Raw genomic sequence first — 25,549 nt, forward strand, 5'->3', positions numbered from 1 at the left:
GAAATGCTTCAATACGAGGCGGACTGCTCTGGTTTCCAGCTGATTTATCAGTCATGTTGTCTGAACAGATGTCCACTGCCCCTGCGTTGACTGGGTTTGGCATACTGCCCCCCCAGCCCAAGAGGCTGGCATCCATGGTAAGGATTACCCACTGAGGAACCTCCAAGTCCACTCCCTTCAACAAGTGATCCAGACTGAGCCACTAACCCAGCTGTCCGTGGCACGATCCGATAGGGGAAGGAGGGCATGGAACTCCTGTGACACCTGCTTCCAGCGGGAGAGTAAAGCTCTCTCAAAGGACGCATATGCGCAAAGGCCCAAGGAACCAAATCGATAGTTGAAGCCATGAAGCCCAGAACCTGGAGACAGTCCCATGCTGAGGGAAGCAGGAGGCAACTGAAGCTCTGTACCTGAGCGATGAGGGACCGGGCTCGATCCGGGCGAAGAAACACCTTGCTCACACTGGTGTCGAAGTGTACTCCCAAAAAGTTGAGTAATTGAGAGGGAGTGAGACTGCCCTTGGTGAAAATGACGATCCATCCCAGGGAGTGTACCTTGTTGACAGCCTGTTGACATAGGTCCCTGGTCTTTGCCCGAATGAGCCAGTCGTCCAGGTAGGGATGAACAAGAATTCCCTCCCTCCGTAGGGCTGCCGCCACTACCACCATGACCTTGGTGAAAGTGCGGGGTGCAGTTGCGCGGCCGAAGGGCAGTGCCTGAAACTGGAAATGCTCCTTGAGAATCAGGATGTGGAGATAAGCCTCCGTCAAGTCCAAGGAAGCCAGAAACTCCCTGTGGTGAACTGCTGCAATGACGGACCTCAACGTTTCCATTCGGAAGCGAGGGACTCAGAGCTCTGTTGACCATCTTGAGACCGAGGATTGGACGGAAGGAGCCATCCTTTTTGGGGACCACGAAGTAAACTGAATAGTGGCCGGACCTTTGTTCCGCGGAGGGACCGGAAGAATGGATCCTAAAGCTAGGAGCCGGTCGAGCGTCCGACGAACAATGAGGCGCTTCTTCACTGGGCTGCACGGGGAGAAGAGGAACCTGTCTCTCTTAATGGCAGAGAAAATTCTAACGCGTAGCCATGCTTTAGAATATCCAGGACCCAGTAATTTATTTATTTATTTATTTAGGATTTTTATATACCGACATTCGATACAAATATCAAATCAGGTCGGTTTCCATAGAACAAAACTGTTGCGGTTAAGGCGTTACATTAAACAGAGTTTCTGAACATAAGAACATAAATATTAAATAGAGAACAATAACTCGTCAAAATAACGTGAATAAATGTAGGGAATAGCTAAAAATAGAGGGTAGGCTAAGTAGGGATATACAGGTAACAGAGAACAATGTTGATGGGCATAAACATGAGTAATGCATGAGCTAAAGAACTAATGCATCAACAAAGGAGTCTTTCAAAACAATTGGGCTGTCCAGATAAGGCGTAATCGGGCCTAGGGGGGATATGGGCGGTCATGGAACTTATAGTGGACAATTATGCTTTTTGACCGGTTTAATCAGTAATCCAAAGTAATCTTGACCCACTCCTTGTAGAAGAGAAGAAGCCGTCCCCTTATCCTGGGCGTCGAGGAGTGGGCCGGTACAGCTTCATTGGGAAGACTTGGAAGAATTCCCCTGGGAGGAGTTCTCGGGTTGGCCTACGACCTCGAAAGGAATGGATCCAGGACTGGGACAGAGCTGGTGGCTGCTTCTGCGAGCCTGGTTTAGACTGGCAAAAATGTCGCTGACCCCTGAAGCCACTCCTGGAGGAGCTGAATGTTCTGGAGGTCCGTGGCCAATCCTCAGGCAACTTATGCACTTTGTTCTCCCCAAGGGATTTAATGATCTGCTCCAGGTCCTCTCCAAAAAGCAACTTCCCTTTGAAAGGCAAAGATCTCAGCTGCTGCTTAGATGAAGAATCCGTCGACCAATTGCGAAACCAAAGGAAACATCTCGCAGAAACCATTGATTTGGCCAGGACGCAGAGGAGGTCGTATAGCGCATCAGCTCCATAAGCTATGACGGATTCCAATCGCTCTGTCTGCTGAGCTTCCTCCAGAGGCAGGTCTTGTGCACTGAACAGTTGCTGAAACCATCTGAGACCTGCATGCTGCATGAGAGAACTACAGACAGCGGCTCTGACCACTAGAGCCGAGACCTCAAAAATCCTCTTGAGGTAGACCTCGAGCTTTTGGTCCTGGAGATCCCAGAAAGCAGCACCACCCGTGACCGGGATTGTCGTTCATTTAGTGACCGCTGTCACCAACACGTCCACTTTGGGCACCTTGAGGGGTTCCATAGCTCTGCTCACTCAGAGTGGCATCAGGGGTATCCCACTCCCTGGACAACAATTGGAGGAGCATCTCCTGGAAAGGGAAAGTCTTTTCTGGGGGGTGCAGCCCTACCAGGACTGGATCTCCCTTCTTAGCCGTGGTACTAGACCCAGGAGTGTCCGCCAGGGCATCAATATCTAATTCTCTCAGAACATGGGGAATTAGAGGGTCCAGTTCTTCACTTTGAAAAAGACGCAGGACCCTAGGGTCATCTCCTTCGACCTGCATGTGCGCCATCTGATCATCCAAATCAGGATCCAGCAGTGTAGGCAGCAGAGGATCCTGAGGCGCCGGAGCGGGACAGCTGGGATGTGGAACCAGCCGAACCCTGGAGGACCCCGCGGTAGCCCCTGCCCCCGGGCTATCACTGGGTAGCTCTAATCTGCTCTGTTTGGCCAGTGGCAGTCCGGGGGCTGTCTCCTGCTGCTGTCCCAGCCTAGCTAAATAAGTACTGTGGAGCAGGAGCACAAACTATGTAGAAAACGGCCCGGGGGGAGGGCGTGGGGGGAGCCCCCACCGAGTTCCCTGAAGTTGTAGTGAGGTCCGGAGTGTCCACGGGGGTCAGAAGAGGCAGCGGAGAAAATCCGAGATCAGAATCCCCAGCGGGCTGCACAGGAGCAGCCGGCTCAGATAACAAAATGGCCACTATTCCCGCACTTGGTGCTGGGTAACCAAGGCTTCCGATGTATTTGCTCAGTATTCATGCACAAAAAAGATGTATGGAAATCTACAAATCTGCAAGAGAAACAAGCTTCGAGAGGACAGAAAAAAAGACAAACAGGGAAGGGCATCTGGACTGATCTGTGGTACTACTGGAACGAAAATTAACAGGTAAGAACTAATTTTCCTTTCCCTGTACGTACCCGGATCAGTCCAGACTGTGGGATGTACCAAAGCTTCCCTAAACCGGGTGGGACCGAGACAGTCCCGCTCGAAGCACTTGTAGCCCAAAAGAACCAAGAAGCGGATCTTGCACATCCAGGCGGTAGTGTCGAGCAAAAGTATACAAGGATGTCCAAGTGGCGGCACTGCAAATCTCCTGCAGAGAGACCAATTGACTGCCCGCCCAGGAAGTAGTTTGAGAATGCAGTGAATGAGCCGTAAGGCCCTCGGGAACCGCCCGTCCTCGACAAAGAGAGGCTGAGGAGATTGCTTCCTTCAACCACCGTGCGATAGTGGTCTTAGAAGCCAGCGTACCCCGAATGGGCCCACTCCAGAGGACAAAAGATGAACCAAGACCCGAAAGCCATGGGTAACCTGGAGATAGCGAAGTAGAACGCGTATAGTATCAAGTTTACGGAAATCGTCCCCAGTCGCAGGGAGTTCTGCCAACAGGTTGACATGGAGGTTAGAAGAACCTTCACTAAGAAGGAGGGGCCCATCACGAGGGATACCCCGGAATCGGAAAATTGCAAAACAAAAAGGTTCGCGACAGGACAGTGCATGGATCACCGAGATCCGAAGAGCAGAAGAGATAGAGACCAGAAAGACAGTCTTAAGCGTAAGAGTTTTCAAGGTAGCGCGACGGAGAGGTTCGAACAGAGCCACACAGAGGGCCCGAAGGATCAGACAAACTCCCCGATGGGCAAGCGGCCGAGAAGATGGACGTAGATGCTTGACGCCCTTCAAGCACCAATCACATCCGGGTGACCTGTTCAGTGATGACATTCTACCCGACCCAGGAGAGAGCCGAGAGGGGAGAAGATCTTCTTGGGGAAGAGAGGACTAACGAGATCGGGGTGGAGAGCGCTGAGATACCCGACTCCGCACAAACAGCTTCAAACACGTTCCAGATACGCGCGTACGCCAAGGAAGTCGACTGTTTCCGGGCCAGCAACAAGGTGAAGATGACCTCCTCCTAATAGCCCTTGCGCCTTAGGCGTCATCTTTCAAAAACCAGGCCGCTAGACAGGAGCGATCGGCCTGGTCGAAAAATACAAGTCCTTGACGAAGGAGCCAAGGAAAATGGCGTAGCCGTAGAGGTCCGTCCGGCGGTAAGTTGAGAAAATCCGCGAATCACAGCCTGCGCGGCCACTCTGGTGCTACCAGAACCACGGGACCCCGGTGGAGTTCCATTCTTCTGAGAACTTTCCCGACCAGGGGCCATGGGGGGGGGGGGGGGAAACACGTACAGAAGGACGACCGCCGGCCAAGGAGAGCCAAAGCATCTACGCCCTCCGAGCCGTGTTCCCTCCAGCGGCGGAAGAACCAATTTGACTTGGCATTGCAAAGGGTCGCCATGAGGCCCAGGTGGTGGAGGACCACCTGTCGACGATGAGACTCATGGCTGCGTCAGAGAGTTTCCACTCCCCGGAATCGAGTGACTGGCGACTGAGAAAATCGGCCTGAATATTCCCCTTGCCCACAATGTGGGAGGCCGCCGGGCACTGTAGATGTCGCTCTGCCCAGGCAAAGAGACGGCTGGTTTCCAGGGCCATCAGCGGACTGCGGGCGCCTCCTTGGCGATTGACAAGCCACAGTGGAGGAGCTGTCTGACAAGACCCGTATCGCCTTGCCGCGGATGAGTGGGAGAAACTCCAGAAGAGCTAGTAACATCGCCCGAGCCTCCAACCGAATGATGTGCCAGCGAGACTGAGCTGCCGGTCAGATCCCCTGGGTGTACTGGGAGAGGCAGACTGCACCCCAGCCCGAGAGACTGGCATCCGTGGTTACTATTGTCCACTGAGGGACTCAGAGGCTTTCCCTGTAGCAAATGAGGAAGGGAAAGCCACCATTACAAGTCGGCGACGGTAAGGCCCAAAAAACAGGAGGACGACTGTGTGAAACTGTTCCGACACTGTCTGCCAACGGGACACTAGTGTGTCGCCAAACACCGGCAGGTGCGTCGCGTCTCCTGGTGTCCCACCACCCGTTGCACTTCCCTTCTCCCTTTTTCCAGCCTCCGCAGGCCAATTGGAAGCCTCCTTTCTTCCTACCCCCATTGCCCAATAGGAAGCCTCCTTCATTCTGCCTGCCCCCACGGAGGCCAATCGGAAACCTCCTCCTTTCTACCTTCCAGTGGGAGTAGGAAGAAGGGAGGAAGCCTTTGATTGACCGGTGAGGCAGGTATCGTCTAGCCCAGGGGTGGGATGGGAGAAATAGCAGTTTCGAACTCCGACGAAGCAAGACCGCCACAGCCTGTGGCGGCGAAGAGGAAACCAGACCCCGACCGAGGCAAGGCATGCCACAGCCCATGGCGGCGAAGATAAAACCCGACCCCGACCGAGGCTACCACGGGAGCCCATTCCCGTGGTGGAGCAAAAAGAAGGCCTGCCGGAGTAAAGCCGCGGCAGAACTGGAGCCCATTCCTGCAGTGAAGAATATGTTTTTGGTGAGAACTGGTGTGTCTGAGGTTGTGAATGGGTGCCAGGGTGAGAGCTTGTGTGTGTAGGTGTGAATGGAAGCCTAGGAAAGAGCTGGAGCTTCAGCAATCCTTGCTGCTTCTGGTGAGTGCTATTGGCCTGGAAGGGAAAGGAGTAGGAGAGTTGCTGGAGAGGGTAAGTAAAGGTGGCTTTTTAAATTTATTTTTCTTGATTGACTGCCATTTTAGTTATTGGGTATTATGCGATGTCTGCTGTTTTGAAATATTTTGATATTTGGACATGCTTTAATAATTTTTATGAGTTTTTAATTGTTGGATATTATTCTGTTCAGCAGCTGTTTTGTAACATTTTTAGTATAGCTTTACAATTATTTCTGTGTGGGGCTCTTTAGCAGCTTGGCTTATCCTGTTTTCCCAATAGGAAATGTATTAGTGTTTAGGGCCTGGTTTAATAGTTTTATTTCTTAGATAGGATTGTTACTTTATTTATTTATTTAAAGGGGTTTGTTTGTTTGTTTTTTACCGACATTTGTAGGTACATCTGTTTCAGTGTGTTCCATAATACAGTTGTAACTTTGTGTGCATTATTGCAAATCCTGAGAGTCTGTTAGGTGCTATATTTCTCTTTCCATTTCTCTATGTTCGCACTGCATGCAGAGTGGCTTTTTTGGTTTTCCATTCCAGTTTCTGTCTCCATATTTGTAATTTATAGTTTTTCTGTACTTGGTGAAGGGTGTGTGACCGAGGTGAGGTATTTAACTAGCATGTAGGCATTTGTATCAATTTTATTTGTTGTGTTTTCTCAATAGGATATGCATTATTTATTTATTTTTAACTTTTCTATACAGACGTTCCTATAAAAATACAGATCACATTGGTTTACAATGTAACAGCAAACTTCGCTCAAGGGTGATACAAGGAACATGTGAGGCAATTAACAGTGGAAACGGGACATGACATAACATAACATAAAGGAAAATTAGTTCTTACCTGATAATTTTCGTTCCTGTACCACGGATCAGTCCAGACACCTGGGTTGTGACTCCGCACCAGCAGATGGAGACAGAGCAAAACTCGACGGGCTCCCTACATATAGTAAGGTGCCACCCACAGCCCCTCAGTCGAACGTAATGTCAAAGCAAAAATGCCTGACTAACTAACTATGAACTCCTTTAATGTAAGCCAATTCATAACACACCCCTGGCTGAAACAGAATAGTCAGAACCAGAGGCAAAACGGCCTTGTTCCAAATTCGAATAATGCAGTATTCACAACCGGAATAAACAATGTTGTATTATAAAAAACGAGCGGACTCTCCCTCTCTTCAGCGCAAAAACAAACACAGACGGGTGGGAGCCTGGACTGATCCGTGGTACTACAGGAACGAAAATTATCAGGTAAGAACTAATTTTCCTTTCCCTGTACGTACCCGGATCAGTCCAGACACCTGGGATGTACCAGAGCTAATTACCGAGGGTGGGAAGCAGAGAGTCCCGCTCGGAGAACACTCGCTCCAAACCCTTGCGGCTCAGCAGCCTGGACATCCAGCCTGTAATGCCTAGTAAAAGTATGCAACGACTTCCACGTCGCCGCTCTACAGATTTCCTGCGTGGACACCTGAGAAACCTCAGTCCAAGACGTGGCCTGCGCCCGAGTCGAATGAACCCGAAGTCCCTTAAGTGCCAGCTTGCCCTGCAAAAGATACGCCGAACCAATCGCCTCCTTAAGCCAACGCGCAATCGTGGCACGCGAAGCCGCAGACCCACGGCGAGCCCCGGAACAGAGAACAAAAAGATGGTCGGACACCCGAAAAGGATTCGTAACCTCCAAATAACGAATCAGAGTCCTGCGCACATCGAGTTTCCGTAACTCCTTCGCCCCCTTATCCGTCTGATCGAGGGTCGAAATACTTGGGAGATCCACAGACTGATTTAAGTGAAACGAGGACACCACCTTGGGCAAAAAGGACGGCACAGTCCGCAGAGAAACACCGGCCTCCGAAAAACGCAAAAAGGGTTCCCTACAAGACAGAGCCTGTAGTTCCGAGACCCGCCGAGCGGACGTAATGGCAACTAGAAAAACCGTCTTCAAGGTAAGATCCTTCAGGGTCGCTTGCTTGACTGGTTCAAACGGGGCTCTGCAGAGAGCCGATAGCACGCAATTTAAATTCCAGGATGGACAAGGAGACCGTACCGGAGGGCGTAAATGTTTGGCCCCACGAAGAAAACGTACCACGTCCGGATGACAGGCCAAGGACAGCCCTTGGACCTTACCTCTAAGGCAACCAAGCGCAGCTATGTGCACCTTTAGGGTACTCCAGGACAGGCCCTTCGACAGGCCCTCCTGAAGGAAAGCGAGAACCGACGGCACCGCCGGCCGGATAGGATCCACCTCGTGAGCACTACACCAGTCCTCGAAAACTGTCCAGACCCGCATGTAGGTTAAGGACGTAGACTGCTTTCTCGCTCTCAACAAAGTAGCGATCACTGCCTCGGAGTACCCCTTAGACCTCAAGCGTGCCCTTTCAAACGCCAAGCCGCGAGACAAAAGTGATCCGCATCCTCCAAACAGACGGGTCCTTGACGAAGAATGGTCGCTTCTCCGTGAAACCGAAGCGGAGGCTCCGCCGCCATGTGAACGAGGTCCGCGAACCACGGGCGCCGCGGCCATTCCGGCGCCACCAAGATCACTTCCCCCGGATGCAACTCTATTCGGCGTAGAATCTTGCCTATCAGAGGCCACGGAGGGAATACATATAGCAACGCGTCCGTGGGCCGGGGAAGCACCAGAGCATCGACTCCTTCTGCGCCCCGCTCCCTCCGACGGCTGAAGAACCGCGGAGTCTTTGCGTTTTGAGCGGTGGCCATCAGATCCATGTGTGGCTGTCCCCACCTGGCACAGATGAGACGATACGCTACCTCCGGTAACTCCCACTCTCCTGGATCCAGTCGATGTCGGCTGAGGAAGTCCACCTGGACGTTGTCTACCCCGGCGATATGAGACGCCGCTAAGCTGCTGAGGTGGTGCTCCGCCCAGCACATCAACTGACTCGCCTCCTCTGCCACTTGCTGGCTCCTTGTTCCCCCCTGTCGATTGATGTAGGCTACGGTGGTCGCGTTGTCCGACAGAATCCGGACCGCCCGGCCCCGTAGCCACGGGAGGAACGCCCGCAACGCCAACGCTACTGCCTTGGTCTCCAGCCGGTTGATGGACCACCGCGACTGCTGGCTCGACCACTGACCTTGCACCGAGTGGCCCCCACAGACCGCCCCCCAACCGGAGAGGCTGGCGTCCGTCGTGACCACCGTCCACGTGGGCATGAGCAGAGAAACCCCGCACATCAGATGATCCGTGGAAAGCCACCAGTGCAGGCTGGCCCTGACACGGACCGTGAGTGGCAACGGCCAATGAAACTCTTCCGATACCAGCTTCCAACGGGAAAGTAACGCTGATTGTAACGGTCGCAGATGAGCGAAAGCCCAGGGAACCAAAGCGATCGTCGACGCCATGGAACCCAAGACCATCAGGTAATCGCAGACCAACGGGCACTGCATGGTCAAAAGACGTCGCACCTGACGTTGGAGTTTGACTACCCTCTCCTGGGTCAGCGACACCCTGGCTCTCTCGGTGTCGACACCCTGGCTCTCTCGGTGTCGAACAGGTACTCTAGCCTCTGGGTAGGCTGTAAGTGACTCTTGGAGAGGTTCACTACACAGCCGAGAGATCGTAAGAGCTGCAGGACCCTGGCAATCGCCCCCCGACACTCGGCCTCGGATTTGGCCCGGATGAGCCAATCGTCCAGGTAAGGGTGTACCAGGAGCCCTTCCCTTCTGAGCTGGGCAGCCACCACCACCATAACTTTGGTGAAGGTGCGTGGAGCCATGGCGAGACCGAAGGGAAGAGCCCTGAACTGATAATGTCTGCCCAGGATGCAAAACCTCAAATACCTGTGATCGGCCGGCTGAATCCCGATGTGAAGATACGCTTCCGTAAGATCCAGCGAAGCAAGGAACTCGCCCGGACGAACCGCGGCCACTACCGAGCGGATCGTCTCCATCTTGAAGCGCGGAACGCGCAGGCACCTGTTGACGCCTTTTAGGTCGAGAATGGGCCTGAACGCGCCATCCTTCTTTGGGACCACGAAGTAAATGGAATACCTTCCCTTGCCCCGCTGTTGCGGTGGCACCGGCGTAATAGCGCCCAGGTTTTCCAGGCGCCGAAGGGTAGTCCCGACCGCGGCTCGCTTGATGAGGGCCTTGCAGGGAGATACGAGGAACTTGTCCAGCGGTTGTCGAACAAAATCTAACGCGTAACCGTCTCTTATCACGCTGAGGACCCACTGGTCTGAAGTTACCTTGGTCCACTCCTCGTAAAACCTTGTGAGCCTCGCTCCCACGTTTGGTACGAGGCCTGGAGGCTGCAACGAGGAATGAACCCTTCTCATTTCATTGGGCCGACTTGGCCCCGGACCCCGACGAGGGTCCACCTGCCCTGTTGAACTTCTTCCCTCGAAAGGACTGAGACCATGAGGAGGATCTAGCAGCACCCGACCGGTAGGCCTGGCCCGACCCCACCGATCTCTGCGGCCTCTGGCGCCGGTTGGACTGAAACCGGTTTCGAGAGGAAAAAGATGACCGAGGTCTGGGCCTATCCTCTGCTAACTTAAAAGCCTTGTTCTCGCTCAGAAACTGCATCAGGTCGTCCAACTGTTTACCAAACAGAAGTTTCCCCTTGAAAGGCAAGGACCACAGGTGGGCCTTGGACGCCCCATCCGCAGCCCAGTTACGGAGCCAGAGGAGACGGCGAGCCGAGACCGCCGACACCATTGCACGGGCCGAGGTTCTGAGCAAGTCGTACATCGCATCCGCGCTGTAGGCTATCACCGCTTCCAAATTATCCGCCTGCAATGCCTCCCCCTCGGAGAGTCCTGCATTCGCTTGGAGCGTTTGGGCCCACCGGAGCCCTGCCCGTAACGCAAAATTACTACATATGGCCGCTCGAACTCCCAGAGCGGACACCTCGAAGACCTTTTTTAATTGAACCTCCAGCTTCCGATCCTGGATATCCCCGAGCGCGGTCGCGCCCGTGACTGGAATGGTGGACCTCTTAGTCACCGCAGACACTGCCGCGTCCACCCATGGGAGCCGCAGCAGCTCCAAGACGTCCTCTGAGAGAGGATACAGCTTGTCCATGGCTTTACTCACCTTCAGCCCAAGTTCCGGGGTATCCCATTCCCGGAACAAGATATCGGAAGCCGAAAAGTGAAACGGAAAAGCTACAGTCGGACCAGCCAGGCCCAATAACACCGGATCCATCTTGGCCCCTTGGCGGGACTCCACCGGCGGGGCTTCCACTCCGAGCTCATCCAGTATAGCTGGGATAAGGGGAGAGAGTTCTTCCCTTCGAAACAGGCGGACGACTTTAGGGTCATCCCCTTCTGAAGCCTGTGGCCCCTTGCCGGCTCCCGGCGGGGCTGGACCCTCCTCATCAGGCCCTTCAGGGACTCCTGAAGCCGAGTCCTCACCAGAGGAAGCGGTGGAAGCAGTGTCCGAGTCCTGGGGATCACCCCGCGACTGCCTCTTCTCCCGAGGGGGACACGGGGCCCCCCGGGTCCGAGCGGTCCTCTTCCGGGGCTGGGAGCGTCCCTCCCTGCCCCCTGAAAGCTTTCCAGACTTTTGTTTTGAGTTTTTAAATTTCGCTAATTTCTTGAGCAACATAGTGAACTCCGCAGAAAAGGACCCCTCCGAACCCGAGGAGCACTCCTCAGCACTAAGGTGCCCTGAGCTCCGGGGCCTCGGGACCTCTCCCCCCGAAGTCCAAGATTGCGGCGACAACGGAGGTGGATGGGCGCCATCTTGGATCGCCTTCCTCGTGGCCTCCCTCACAGAAGACAAAATGGCTTCCGTTCCCGCGCTAAGCGGGAACGGATCAAAAGATGCGGCCTCCATCGTCCCGACGCGCGGCGGCGAACGGCCCCCCCCCCCCCGAGATCGACCTGCTCGAGCGACCTCCGACGACCCTTCGCCCCCGGAAACGCAGTTAGCACAGACCCCGTCCCGGGAAACTCCCGCACGCGCGGCAGGCCGTCCCCCTCGGCATCCCCAGCCGGCGCAACGAGCAGAGGAGAAGTGAGAAATCAAGTTTTCACCCCCCCTCGACGAAACGCGACCGGGCGAAGAGAGAGAGAGAGCCGACGCGGTGAAAAACAAAGCCGCAAAACTGCTTTTTTTTTTTTTTTTTTTTTTACTTAGCCGCTGGCCGAGGTCCTGACGTCTTCTGCTCCAGCAGGGGTGAGTGAACCGGGCTCCCCGGTGTCACCCCCGACGCCCCTGCCAGCAGTGGCCGGGCCCTCGACCCTCAGCAGCGGCCTCGACCAGGAGGGGATGGTCCTCTCAGGACCTTCCCAACCCTCCTGGGAGGCTCCACCGGTGGGAGACTTCTCTTACTTCTTCAGTTCTTCCTCACTTTCCTTTTCTCTCTCTTTTGACCTGCCCCATCTGCTGGAGACAGAGAAAGACTGAGGGGCTGTGGATGGCACCTTACTATATGTAGGGAGCCCGTCGAGTTTTGCTCTGTCTCCATCTGCTGGTGTGGAGTCACAACCCAGGTGTCTGGACTGATCCGGGTACGTACAGGGAACAGGTCATCTCAATAACATATACGATGATAACTGAGGAACAGAACAGGAACACAAAAGGAACAAAAGCGTTGGTCTGTGAAGACCAAATGGAATGTCAGATTGAAATTGCCATTCTGAAAGAGAGGGAGAATTAAGTATCTGGGAAGGCTAGGCTGAAAAGCCATGTTTTAAGCCTTTTTTTGAATGAAGATGGGCAGGGCTCTTGCCTGATGTCCGGAGGCAACGCATTCCATTGATGGGGTCCTGCTGTTGAAATGGCCCGCTTTCTTAAGGATGTTTTTGCATGAGGGGCATACAGAGTGTCTTTGTAGGCACTTCTGATTGGTCTAGAAGAGGTATGTGGTGTAAGTTGAATAGCGGTGTTGAGAGATGTGAGGTTGTGTTTAGCTTTATGTATGATCGTGAGGACTTTGAAGAGAATCCTGAATTTGATGGGTAGCCAGTGGAGGAACTGGAGGGTGGGGGTGATATGTTCCCTTTTTTTTTTGGAGTTAGTGAGAATCCTGGCTGCTGAATTTTGAACCATTTGAAGAGGTTTGATGGCGTTGGCTGGGAGACCGAGAAGGAGGGAATTGCAATAGTCCAGTTTTGACAGGATGATGGATTGCAGCACCAATTTGAAGTCCTGGAAGTGAAGGAGAGGTTTTAGGTTTCTAAGGACTTGCAATTTGAAGAAGCAGTCCTTAGCAGTGGTGTTCACAAACTTCTTTAGGTTAAGCTGGTTATCTAGTATCACTCCTAGGTCTCTAACAAATGGAGAGTGTTTAATAATTGAGTTGGCTGACTGGGAGGAGAACGGTGAAGTCGGAGGTGTGGCGAAATCTTCTTTAGATACATTAGTGGTAAATTACTGTCTTTTCATAAAGAAGGCTATTTTGCTTGGTAGTAAAAGGAGTTTGTTTTGCTTTTACTGGGATGTCATCAGAACCAGAATATATTTTTTGTATGGCGAGTTATACAGGGTAATGCCTTAGATCTGCTCTGCACTCATTGCTGGGGGTTGAGGGGATTCCTGTGGATGCAGAGTGCATGTTTACATTTAGCCCTGTGATAGTCACATGTTCAGTGTGTCACTCATGTGAGAACCATCTGTCAGGTGTGTCCCGGCCAAAAAAAGGTTGAGAACCACTGTTATAGAGAACAACAATGGATATTTAGATTAAAAGCCGAAGAACCTCGTGGACTGAACAGTAAATAGAATGGAGCAGTTTATTATAAAATCATAGATTGCCTACAATAGAATGGAAGAGTGTTATATTTTAAGAACTGAATTGATCAATTGTAAAATTACGTTATGTGTATTTACAACATAGATACGTATGAATGTAAGGATGCAATATGCTGTGATTGGTAGAGTGATTTAAATAGCAAGCCTTTGCCATATCTGTTATAGCCCAGTGGAATTTTTGGAAGAAAATCTGACACGACAAGAAATTTAAGCGAGTAATGGTAACTCTTACGAATTAAATTGAAATGTGTTTTGTGGTCTCATTTGATGTAATGTTATTCTAGGATCATATCGCCCTGACACAGCATTGGCGAAAAGTTGTCCACATCGGCATTTTTGCAGCAGCCGTTTTCAGGCACATTTGGAACAGAATTAATAGTATTCGACATTCAATGCGTTAAGATTTTTGCGAAAACCTCGTTGAGAGATAAATATAAAAAATTCTTGCCTCCATCGGACAAACTGTTGCTAGAATTAAGTTGAATATATTAAGTGATTTCAAAGACTGTTATAGCCATCAGAAAAAAAGATACATTTGGCTACATATTGAGGAGAATACAGATTCTTGAAGATCTTTTAAGGATTAAATTATATAAAACAGATTTTACTTAAAATTCAAAAAAGGAGAGGTTTTTCGTTACCCATGATTGCAACAACTGGTGTCAGACTTGATGAAATACACAGTCAGAACCAGCGCTGAGGTCTTTTCCTCTCTTATAAATAAATATTTGCACAAATTAAATAAAGACACGATTGAATATAAGTAAACATTATGAGAATTTAAAAACTAGCAACACTGATTCATTAGTAACACCAGCTAGTTTATTTTGATTGTTGTTTAATACTGGTGTCTCCCTGATTTCTAGATATCCGCAGTTCTGAGCCACCCTCTCCCCCAGAGGCGCAACTGGAACAAACGCTGGCATGGGACAGACGAATGCATATTGCCACACGTGGAACATCTAGTGCCGCGCAGCATGACTCCTGCCTGCTCGATCACGCGCACCAACAGCCACCCAGAGGGCTCCAAAGCAATGCGAAAGCTGCTGCAGCCATGCCCCTGCAAGGCTGTCTTTCCGCTCTGTCCCCCAGGTTGACAGCCACCAAAAAAAAAAAAAAAAAGGAAACTTTTTTTTGTTTTAACTTTAAAGTCACTTCCCTGGAAGATGGGCAGCAGGCTTCACAACTCCTGGGGGAGAGGAAACTGGCCCCACCAGATATCTAGCCCCGGCAACAAAAGGACCAAGCCAAATAAGGGTCCTCAACCCCCTGCTCATCCACCTCAGCACCAGAAGGGATGGTCCCACCAGGACCTGCCAACCTTATGGGAGGAAATCCTCTTTTCCCTCTTTAATTTTTTTTTTTTTTTAACTAATTTCCAGTCTGCAGGTTTTGCACCTCTACCATCAGCTGGAGACAGAGAAATACTGAGGGGCTGCAGGTGGCACACCAGGTTATATGGCAGTGTCAGTAAAACTTTTTCTGTCTCCATCTGCTGGAAGGGAGGCAAAGCCCAGGAGTCTGGACTGATCTGGGTATGTACAGGGAACTGGTTTTTAACTGCCAGCATCTATTATATTACTATGTAACATGGGCTAGCTTTGCAGCCTATATATAGAGAACAGAAATAAAAGACCCTGCGGTCCAGAGTAATTCCACAACTGCCATCAATTGTGTGACCTAGTCACAAACTCTGTGCTTTCAAATCCATTGCTGATTCTTTGGGAGAGTTGTGAGGGGGTGGGTGAGATGCTTTAAAATTGTATATATCTTATATCACAGCTTCTTACCTTAATGAGAGGTAAAGGAATTCCACTAATAGAAGATCCATCCATGAACTTCTTCAGGTCCTGGTGAAGAAACTCGAAGACCAGGTAGAGTTTATTCTCTGTATGAATGACATCTAGTAACCTGGCCCACAGAAAATCCACACAAGGGAGGTAAAGGAAGAGAAAAATTAAAGAGGAATAAGGGAAAGAAGGTACAGAGGCACAAAGAAAATAAATGCAAGGGTAGTAGGAAAAGAAAACAAACAAACAAAAGGGGCAGAGGGAAAATGTATTTGAAGGAGATCACTGTACTATCTTTATGGTATATATGTTTATATCATGCTATTATACAACCACAGCTCTCAGCCCAACTTACTTCACAATATTAGGATGATTGAGCTCTTTGAGAAGTGAGATTTCTCGAATTGCTGTGCTGGGAACCCCCTCAGTTTCCCTGGGGAGAAAAGTAAATAAACCAGACTTCTTAAGACAAGGAGAAGACAAAGAATGTGCCACCATCCTAATATTTTATTATTTGTGTCTTATGTCTTTTTTTTTTTTTTATAAGAAATTCACCCAAGATGGGGGTACAACAGTGAAATGGCTACATATAATCCGGGTATATGCAGTAACATTGAAAAAGGTGCCTAACATTTTAACTCAATTTTAAGTCACTATTACTGCCTATTTTAAAGAAATACACATTAACACAATATTGAAATATATACATGTATGTATGTATGTATGTATGTATGTATCACTTTCTTCATACATTCCAGAGCCAAACTACAACTCAGGGCACCAACAGATATTCTGATTTGCACTTTTGTTTTAACCACGCAACTAATATGAAGACACTTTTCATGGTGACTAGTAGCATTATAGCACAACGATCTCAGTTTGTCAAGAGCTTTCTTCCATTGCAGACTTTAAAAAAAAACAAAACAATTTGTTAACTTATGCTCAGTCTTACTGCTGCTGGATGCAGGTCCAGCTCTAGGGCAAATAGCGCCCTGGGCAAAAAGTGCCAATGCTTCTGACATCCTTTCTCCCCCTTCTTCTCCCTTCCTACATCCATTCTCTCTAGTCTACTCCTCCAGGCATTCTTTCCCCTTTTCCTCCTCCTGACATTCTGTCTTTTTACCCTCCCCTCCACATATTCTCTCCCCTCTCTCCTTACAAGCCCTTTCCCCCACCTTCCCTCCTTCCTAGTATGTTCAACCCTTCTCTCATCTTCCTCTAGGCATTGTCTCCCTCTATCTCCCACTTCTCCTCCATCCAGGCATTCTCTCAATGTACATAATAAAATTCTGGAATAACCTCAGTAAAAGCAAGATAAAAACTCTCCACTACCAGGCACTTGGGGGGGGGGGGGGGGACACGGACACAAAAGCCAATTACAATAATCATTCCAAAACTATATAGTCAATTTGACATGCAAAAACAGTACTAACTCCCAGGACTCAAACAGCTAAAATCCTACCTATGAAAGGCAACATGGAAAATATTATACTTGGCCCTAGAACACAAATATACTTCCTACTGGACAAAAGAGCAAGTCAGACTGCTACATAACCCTAAACAGAAACTAAAAACACTACTAACATATCTAACTTCTGTTACACATGCAGAACACAGACTCTCACCTAATACAAAATAAGAATCGACAAATTACAAAACAAGAGCCTGCAAACAAAAACAAACTAGAAATTCCAAAAAACAGATTCTGTATGCACTGCAACAATGAAGAAAAACAAATGCCTCTTGTACAGCTCAAAATACAAAGTCATCAGCGATGGACATGTTCTAATCACAAAACTTAAATTAAAATGTCTGAGCATTTTATTTTTTCTAATTATGTTGATCCTGGTCTTCTTTTTTTTTCTCTTTCAGCACCTTCTCCATTTTCCTTTTTCATGGTTTCCATTTCACTTTCTGTTTCTTCTCGCTCCTCCTGTTCACCTTACTTCCTCCCTTACATCTGTCTCCAACATTGATATTTTCCTTTCATCTCATGTCTCTACCAAAGTTCACTCATAGGTAGATTTCATCTTGATCATACCCCCTCTAGTTCCCACTACCCCAGCTTTTCAGCTCCCTATCTCTGCCTTCCATTGCCCCATCGCCAATCTCCAGCTATCTAGCTCCTTTTTTCATACCCACAACTGCTGCCTGTCTCCCTTATGCTCCACCATTCACAAGGCAATGGTCTCTCCAACAATACCCTTCAAGTACTCCTATGCCAGTCTCTTTACCTGTCTCATTGTCATTTCTCCACATATTTTAATATTTGCACCCTACTTTACCTCTCCATTTATCATGGCTATTGACCTTCCCAGGCCTCACAAACTCCCTATTTTCATCTCTTGCCTACTTACCAGCATTCTCTCTCATGCCACACCCTTTCTAGCCTCTCTTTCCCCCTCTCACCTCCTCTGAATCCCCTATTTTCCATCTGCTCCACTCGCTCCGTCCCCATCCTGGGACCTATCCCTCAATCCTAAATCATCCCTTACATTTCATGACTCCATCTTCAGTCATATCACAACCCTATGCACAGACTTCCTCTGCCTCTATAATCCCATATGATGTAAGTCTACTGCTCCTAAATTCCTATACTTTTAACCCCCCTTTCCTTCGGCAAGCAGGAATGGCATCCTCTTCTGCACAGGTCCAGTCTCACAATTTGATCTGTGAGATTCCATAATCTTGCAGTTCAGGCTGCGAGACTGGCCCAGCATGGTAGAGGAAGCAGACAAGTTATTAAGCATCACTCCTCCTGCCAGTAGTGTGTATGATGGGTGGGCATGGAGGGAGACCCAGCCCATCAGCTTCCTCACGCCTCATTTTACACTGGACACAAATGCTTACCATTGCTGCCTAGCCCACCAAATGACCAGCTCCCAAGATGCCCCCAGCACCTTTCCAGCTTGCACTACCAAAGGTCAGTCATGGCTGAGTACATATATTTTATACTTCCACTGCATGCACAGCAATGAAATTTTTTTCCTTACTCTTTACCCCTTATAAAAGGTGGTAGTAGAAGAATGATTCAGTACCGCTGAATGCCACACTACAGCTGGCAACACAGAGAATCCAACCTTAAGGTTAAAAATACACCTTATTGATTCTTTCATCCACTTTTACATATAGAGGACAAGTCACTGCTTTGTTCTTGTTAATAGCCCTCCCTTCCAGCAGGAACCAGGGATAAAATAACACGAGACAGTAGTCCAAAAGTTACTGCCAAGACACATCAGAATTTTAACAAAAGTTTGTTTTAATTACAGAGTAGTAATTTTATAAATGGAATAATAAAGGTACATAGGTGTGTATTTTATCTGTGGCTTATTTATATCCATGCTCAAAATAGGATTTTAGATAGTAATTCAAAACTTGTGATAGTCTGACCCATCTCTAGCCAAAAAATGATTTACAAATTCAGTACTATATTAGTAACAAAAAATAGTAATGCTCAATATTGCACTGTAGCCCTTGGTGGCACAATCTCCCAAATCATGAAACATCAGCCTCCTGAGGCAGAGGCCTACCAACTATGGGCAAGTTGCCTTAAACTAGAGATGGCACAAGCAAGTAATCCAAATCCAGTATCTTCCACCTTCTGAAAACCAAATAACTTATTCCCTCACTCCCCAAAAATGAGAGTGGGTCTCCTGGGTGGAGAGGGGGGCAACGTCTTTTCTTCCCCGAGTCACTCACGTATCGAGACGGATCTTCTTGAGCGCCACCACCTCCCCGGTAACTTTGTTCTTGGCTTTGTACACCACCCCGTAGGTGCCCTCACCGATCTTCTCCACCTTCTGGAAGTTCTCCATGGCGGAGCGGCGCAGTTCCCGTGGGGAGGGGGGGGGGGGGGGGGGAGAAGGAAAGGGGCAGGGCTCGCGCTCTTTCTTTCTCGCCGCGTCTCGCGCTCAGTCCGTTCGCTTTTCCCGCCTCGCGGCGCAGGCTCACGACCCGCACTCCCCTATTGGCCGGCCCGGGTTCCACGCTCTGCTACCCTCTCGCGCCCCTTACTCCGGTCGTCTGTAAGGCACCTGCCCGCCAGCATCTCGCGCGCCTACTTTCTTTTTTTTTTTTTTTTTTTTTAAGAATACATTTTAATCCCGTCAAGACTTTTTTTTAACCTCCCTTCATTAGCAACAATGTTACTTGCCGCGCTCTCTTAGCCCCGCCTCCTCCAGTTTCCTATTGGTTGAAGGTTCCAATGTGAGCGAGCACGCTGAATGACGCTACATAGCGGGTAACTCTCCTCCACCCGCGCAGGATGTCAGTCTGTATTCTGTAGCAGGGTTAGAGGTGTGATGTAGTCCAACTCATGCCGGGGGAGGCAAGTTTTATAATGGGTGAGCTAATAATTGCAAGTCAAAAGAACTATCGCATTATAACTCTTTAAATGTAATAATGGGAATAAAATTAAAGACTGGCTGAGCCTTTTGGCTTGGACCTGTAGAGTCACCCTGTGTAGCAGAAAGGAAGAGCAAATAGAATGCCATTCTTGTTTAAAAAAATCTTCTACACCATCCATTTCGTTTAAGGAACCCCACTTTCCAAGTTTTTGTTGTTGAGAATTAGGAGGCCACCCTTTTATTCAGATGTCTTGTTAGGAACCAGAAAGCTCAGAAGCATGGCCCCATAAGCCTTCTCTGCCCCCCCCCTTCCCCCTCCCAGATTTTGATAATTCCCCTCAAGAACAATCCTGTAAAAACATAATTGGACATCACATTTTAATATAAATGATCTTTGTTCTAGTTCTCATGCAGCTGTCATCAAGGAGTCATATGACCTGTTACAGGAAAAACACCCAGTTAATTTGATCCTAGTGGGGGTCCTATGGCTGCCCCTAAGGCACCTGGCTCTTAGCCTGTGTCCATGCAGACAGAACATCATTACTCATATAGAGCCACTTCTACAAACATATTGCACCATTGTCGCAAGGTACTGGGCATGCCTGTCAGTGGTGTCTCTAGACAGAAAGACCTGTGCAACAAATAAACCCCTGGCCAGTTTCAACTATCTAGTAATACTACTAAAATTATTCAGTGGTATCAATCAATAAAATTCTGTATCTGTAGTCTGGCATCTATACAGGATATGACAGAATCCCAGTATAAACCCTGCACCTCAAGTTTTACATACCCTGTATTCACAGAAATTCCCCAACAAAGGGTGCAAAGCAGAACTAGGACATTTTTCCTTACCACTCACCACAGAAAAATAAATAAATTCTGGTGTTGCCTCAGTAATAACAACACAAACTCCCCCTCCCCCACTATAAAAAAAATTGTGTAATAATTCAAAACCATGTAAAAATGTATTCCTGCCATATCATAACACAGTAACTGCCAGACTCAAATAAAAAACCAAACCTATGAAAAGGCAATACTGGAAATGTAATACCAGGCTCTAAAATACAAATACACCTGCTCATAGGAAAAAGGAACAAACCAGGCTGTTATAGATTTCTACACAAACTATATATTAGCAGAATACCTCACCATGGTCACACATGCAAAACACAGCTAGACCTTTGACAAATGCAGAATAAAGAGACCATAAAGTATAAATGGAAACATGCAGACAAAAGCTGAATTGGAAACCACAAAAAGCCAGACTCTGTATGCAGTTTCTGGAGAAACAGAAACATTTCTCATAAAACATCAAACAAAATCAACAATGTAAGACATCAACCATACTAATAAAAAGAATACATATTTCAAAACAGCTGACAAATAGAATAACATCCAATAATTAAAGAAATATTAAAAATTTAAAAAATTTACTAGCACCAATAAAATATTTCAAAACAGCAGACATCAAATAACACTCAATAATTAAAACGAACAGAGATAAAAAAAAAAATCCTCCACTATTCATATTTGGAAACTTTTGATTTCCAGTCATCCTCAGGCTTTAGTGGGAGAGGGGGAGGGTGCATAAACTTTATCCTCTCTTTCATATATATATACTTTCTAATACACACATGCTCATCTCTCTCATACACACTCCCTCTTTCACACACACATGCTCACGCATACTTTCTCACTCACAAATACATAGACTGTCTCTCACATACCACACTGGCTCTCAGCTTTCACACTTATTCTCTCTCACTCTCTCTCACACACACAAGGATTATCTCTCCCTCACATACACAAACACATACAGACTCACATTCACTGGCTCTCTTTCCCTCTCACACACACACTCACTGTAAGAATCTATTGCCAGATTCTCCTCCAGTCTGCAGGTGGCACTGTGGACTATCTATTAGGTCCTCCCAGCCCTGTCCCACTCACTTCCCCCTAGTGATCAACTTGTTTCCTGTATAGACTTGTATTTATACTGAGGCAATCACAGCAGTCAGTTGCCAGAGTTTGGTCCTACCTTCTAGTCCTTGTACTGCATCTCTCTTCCTGCATCCAGAAAATGTTTTCCCACTGAGCCTTTTCTTCAGTTGCTAGTAGAAGGAAATGTGTAGGGCCAAGGTGGGCCCTCTTCAGCCACTGGCAGGAGGGGATGTGCCAGCAGCCGAACAAGCAGAGAATCAGAACACTGAAGAAGCGACTTGAGGCATGGGCCGCGTGAGCACCTAGCTAACAATGCTCCTGCTTTTATTTTTATCATTCTGTATATTAATTTGGCAACACATGTAAAATTGTCACACCAATAGAGTTATGTGAATCTGTCTAGAGTGAGTCACCATGCCAGGCCTGCCTCTCTTGATAGCTGCTCATGATGTAGGATGCATCCAGGCCTGGATTTGTAATAGGCACACTAGGCCTGTGCCTCAGTTTGCAGAAATATTGGAGGTAGCAAACTAGCTGAAGATTTTCCCCCTCTCAGTTGTGCTGAATCTCACTCAACGGAGAAAAGCCTTCTGCATCTTGCGCCAGCCCCTCTCCTCTCAATACAGAAAACAGGAGGGGATGGATGAAGCTGGAAGAGAAAGAGGAAAAACTGCTCTACTCCCTATTCCGGTCTATCTCTTCCTGTCTTGTGCAGGGAACAGGAGGCCAGGGGTGAGACTAAACAAAGAAAAGCTACTCTGTCTCCTAATCTGGCCTCTCTTGTCATTCGGGATCCTGAGGGGAGGAAGTGAGGCTCGGGCAGACAGAGCAGAGCAAAGATGGCTGTGCCTTAGACCTTTGGCTCTGTTGTCCCTTGTCAGGGAGGAACGAGAGCACCAACAGTGTCTAGGAGAGATAAAATCCTAAATCCATCACTGGCATGGTGGTAACTTGTACAGAGTGGCAGTTACAACCATGAGCAGCTTACTGGGCAGACTGGATGGACCATTTAGTCTTCATCAGCCATCATACTATGTTACTGTGTATGTATGTGGTGCTGATTTCTAATGGAGGAAGAAGGGAATGTAAATACTACACTGCACTGAGATGGAACTTCACAAAACAGGACTGGTCTAAAAGTCTCCCTGCAGTCACTTAGCAATTCTGAATGCTTCAAAATGGGAGTTGGAAAAAAAAACAGGACTGGCTCCTCTGTCCCTCATAAAAGTATAGCATATGGTGGCAGACAAAGGCCTCCAGGTCTATCTAACCTCTACCTTCTGCAATGTCACAGACCCTCCCTTTCCTACTTCTAGAGATCCTTTGTGCACTCCAGTACAGTTTATACCCTCCTCGTGTATACATCAGCGTTCCTATGAAGAAATATTACATTTTGTTCCTCCTGAGTTAGGCAGTTTACTTCGGGTGGTCTTCTCAGCCGCCATAAAGTTCCCTTGTCTGCTGCAGTCACAGAACTATGCAGAGGCTTTCATCCATGTTTCTGTAGCTGGATGGACCATTTTGGTCTTTGTCTGAAGTCATTGACTATGTTACTATGGTATGAATTTCAATTGGGCGAAAGCACAAAGGGAGAGCGGAGTAAAGGGCACACACATTTAGATAAACAGCAGCAGAATGATGTGCGGCAATTAATTGTACTGGACAACAACACTTTAGAAAACAATTGGTTTTTTATTCTGTGTGTGCACACAACAGTTGTGCACAAGAGTTCAATCTCAGAGTGAAATGTTGATTGGAAAACCCCGACACGGCCGTGTTTCGCGTCAGGCTGCGTCAGGGGGACCAAAGTTAAAGAATTTCTAAAAGCAAACAAAGTTTATGCAGTTATTGTATAGTTTGGCGGGCACATGAAAAACATATAATTAATTGAAGTATCAATGAATAGAGGACCAAGACACGGAGATAAACACAGTGGTAGTCGTATACAACAACAAGGCAGGTGACTCAAAGCATGAAGGGGCAAAACAACTCATTGGATGGCAAAATAAAAGGATTGACCGGGATCGGTGAACCCAGTGAATATAAGGATAACCTGATGTGAAAGAAGGGGAAGGGATGGGAAATAGGAAAGGGGAGGAGGGAAGAGGGGGAAAAGGGAAGAGGGAGAAGGGGGGAGGGGGGAGGGGAGGGAAAAAGGGGGGAAGGAGAAGGAAAGCAGGAGAAGAAGGTAGCGTAAAGGGGCATGGTGGAAAAAACAAACACGATTGAAAGATGACTTACTTGGATTTAAAGAAAAACGGATAGTTGTCAGCTGACATCTAGAGACAAAAGATTAAAAAATTTAAAAAAAAGATAAAAGGGGGTGAGGTTGATGTGATGATGAATGTATCTAGACAATTAAGTGACTTGAGGACCCGGATGTGTAATACCTTGAAAATGAAATTGAATCTGCAGCTCAATTCACGGCAAAACTGTGGCAACAAGGCTTTGAAGCAACGCTATAAAAAAAAATCCAAAATTTCAGAATATCACGTATTAAAAGGCATAAAAATCGCAATGACTCTAAACAACTGAAACAACGAGGAGGAAAGAAATACCTTCAGAACAGTGACGTCCCCAGGGACTTTCTCATGTATTAATAAAGCTGCGTAAAGTGGAAGGGTTCCATCGCTGGGACCATCGCGGAACGGAACAACAATTCAAGAATTGTCTCTAGACGTCAGCTGACAACTATCCATTTTTCTTTAAATCCAAGTAAGTCATCTTTCAATCGCGTTTGTTTTTTCCACCATGCCCCTTTACGCTCCCTTCTTCTCCCGCTTTCCTTCCCCTTTCCCCCCTCCTTTTCCCTCCCTCCCCTCCTCCCCTTTCCCATCCCTTCCCCTTCTTTCATATCAGGTTATCCTTATATTCACTGGGTTCACTGATCCCGGTCAATCCTTTTATTTTGCCATCCAATGAGTTGTTTTGCCCCTTCATGCTTTGAGTCACTTGCCTTGTTGTTGTATACGACTACCACTGTGTTTATCTCCGTGTCTTGGTCCTCTATTCATTGATACTTCAATTAATTATATGTTTTTCATGTGCCCGCCAAACTGCACAATAACTGCATAAACTTTGTTTGCTTTTAGAAATTTTTGAACTTTGGTCCCCCTGACGCAGCCTGACACGAAACACGGCCGTGACGGGGTTTTCCAATCAACATTTCACTCTGAGATTGAACTCTTGTGCACAACTGTTGTGCACACACACAGAATAAAAAACTAATTGTTTTGTAAAGTGTTGTGGTCCAGTACAATTAATTGCCGCACATCATTCTGCTGCTGATGAATTTCAATTGAACATCACTGCTAGTGCCGCTGTGCCTCTCCCTTCTGCATGCACTATCCATGCGTGGGTGGTAGATGCCTTCTTGCTGGACCACCATGAGCATCTCTTCCAAACAAAGAAAAGAGCAGGTGACAGTGACTGACAACCAAAAGGTCAATCATTGCTCTAATTTGAGGACTATTTATTTATTTATTTATTTATTTATTTAAGTTTTTTATATACCAACATTCAAGACGATAGTCCCATCATGCTGGTTCACAAGAAACAGGGGTGCAATTATAATAAACTTAACAACTTGAACAATAGTGCAGAAAAAAGCAGTTACATGTAACAAGGAAATATAGAACTTGGAGAAAGAGGGAAAAAGAAGATCAGATAATTACAAATAATAACATTGTAAGAGGTGGCTGATAATGAGATTGCTAGCGAGGTGTGTTGATTGATGGAAGTTAAATAATGTTGGAGTTAGGAAAGGCCTGCGTGAACAGCCAGGTCTTGAGTCTTTTCTTGAAGGTTGAGATGCTGGGTTCCATTGACCTGGAAAGTCATATTCTTGGTGGCAATCACGTTGGTGTGCAGAATCAGTGAGCTCATTGCCTTGGTGACTTATCAGATCTACACAAGGTATTTCCATGTCAGGGTGCTTCTG

At 47.9% G+C, this 25,549-nt stretch overlaps 1 protein-coding gene across 3 annotated transcripts in view; it reads right to left on the bottom strand.

Moving 5' to 3' along the window:
- CDK2 (cyclin dependent kinase 2) overlaps positions 1-19,440 on the bottom strand; it is a 155,254-nt gene extending 135,814 nt beyond the window's left edge. The window contains exons 1-3 of one of the 3 annotated variants that reach the window (XM_029594765.1): positions 19,022-19,440; positions 15,678-15,755; positions 15,323-15,443 (exon numbers count right to left, since the gene is read on the bottom strand). In XM_029594765.1, the coding sequence (XP_029450625.1) occupies positions 15,323-15,443; positions 15,678-15,755; positions 19,022-19,137 (315 nt within the window). In that variant the 5' untranslated portion in view covers positions 19,138-19,440. The remainder of the gene's footprint in view (positions 1-15,322; positions 15,444-15,677; positions 15,756-19,021) is intronic. The other 2 variants (XM_029594767.1, XM_029594766.1) reach the window with 2 other exon arrangements.
- Between the last annotated feature and the right edge of the window lie 6,109 nt (positions 19,441-25,549).

The sequence above is a fragment of the Rhinatrema bivittatum genome, chromosome 3 (assembly GCF_901001135.1).
Source record: "Rhinatrema bivittatum chromosome 3, aRhiBiv1.1, whole genome shotgun sequence".
Taxonomy (NCBI): domain Eukaryota; kingdom Metazoa; phylum Chordata; class Amphibia; order Gymnophiona; family Rhinatrematidae; genus Rhinatrema; species Rhinatrema bivittatum.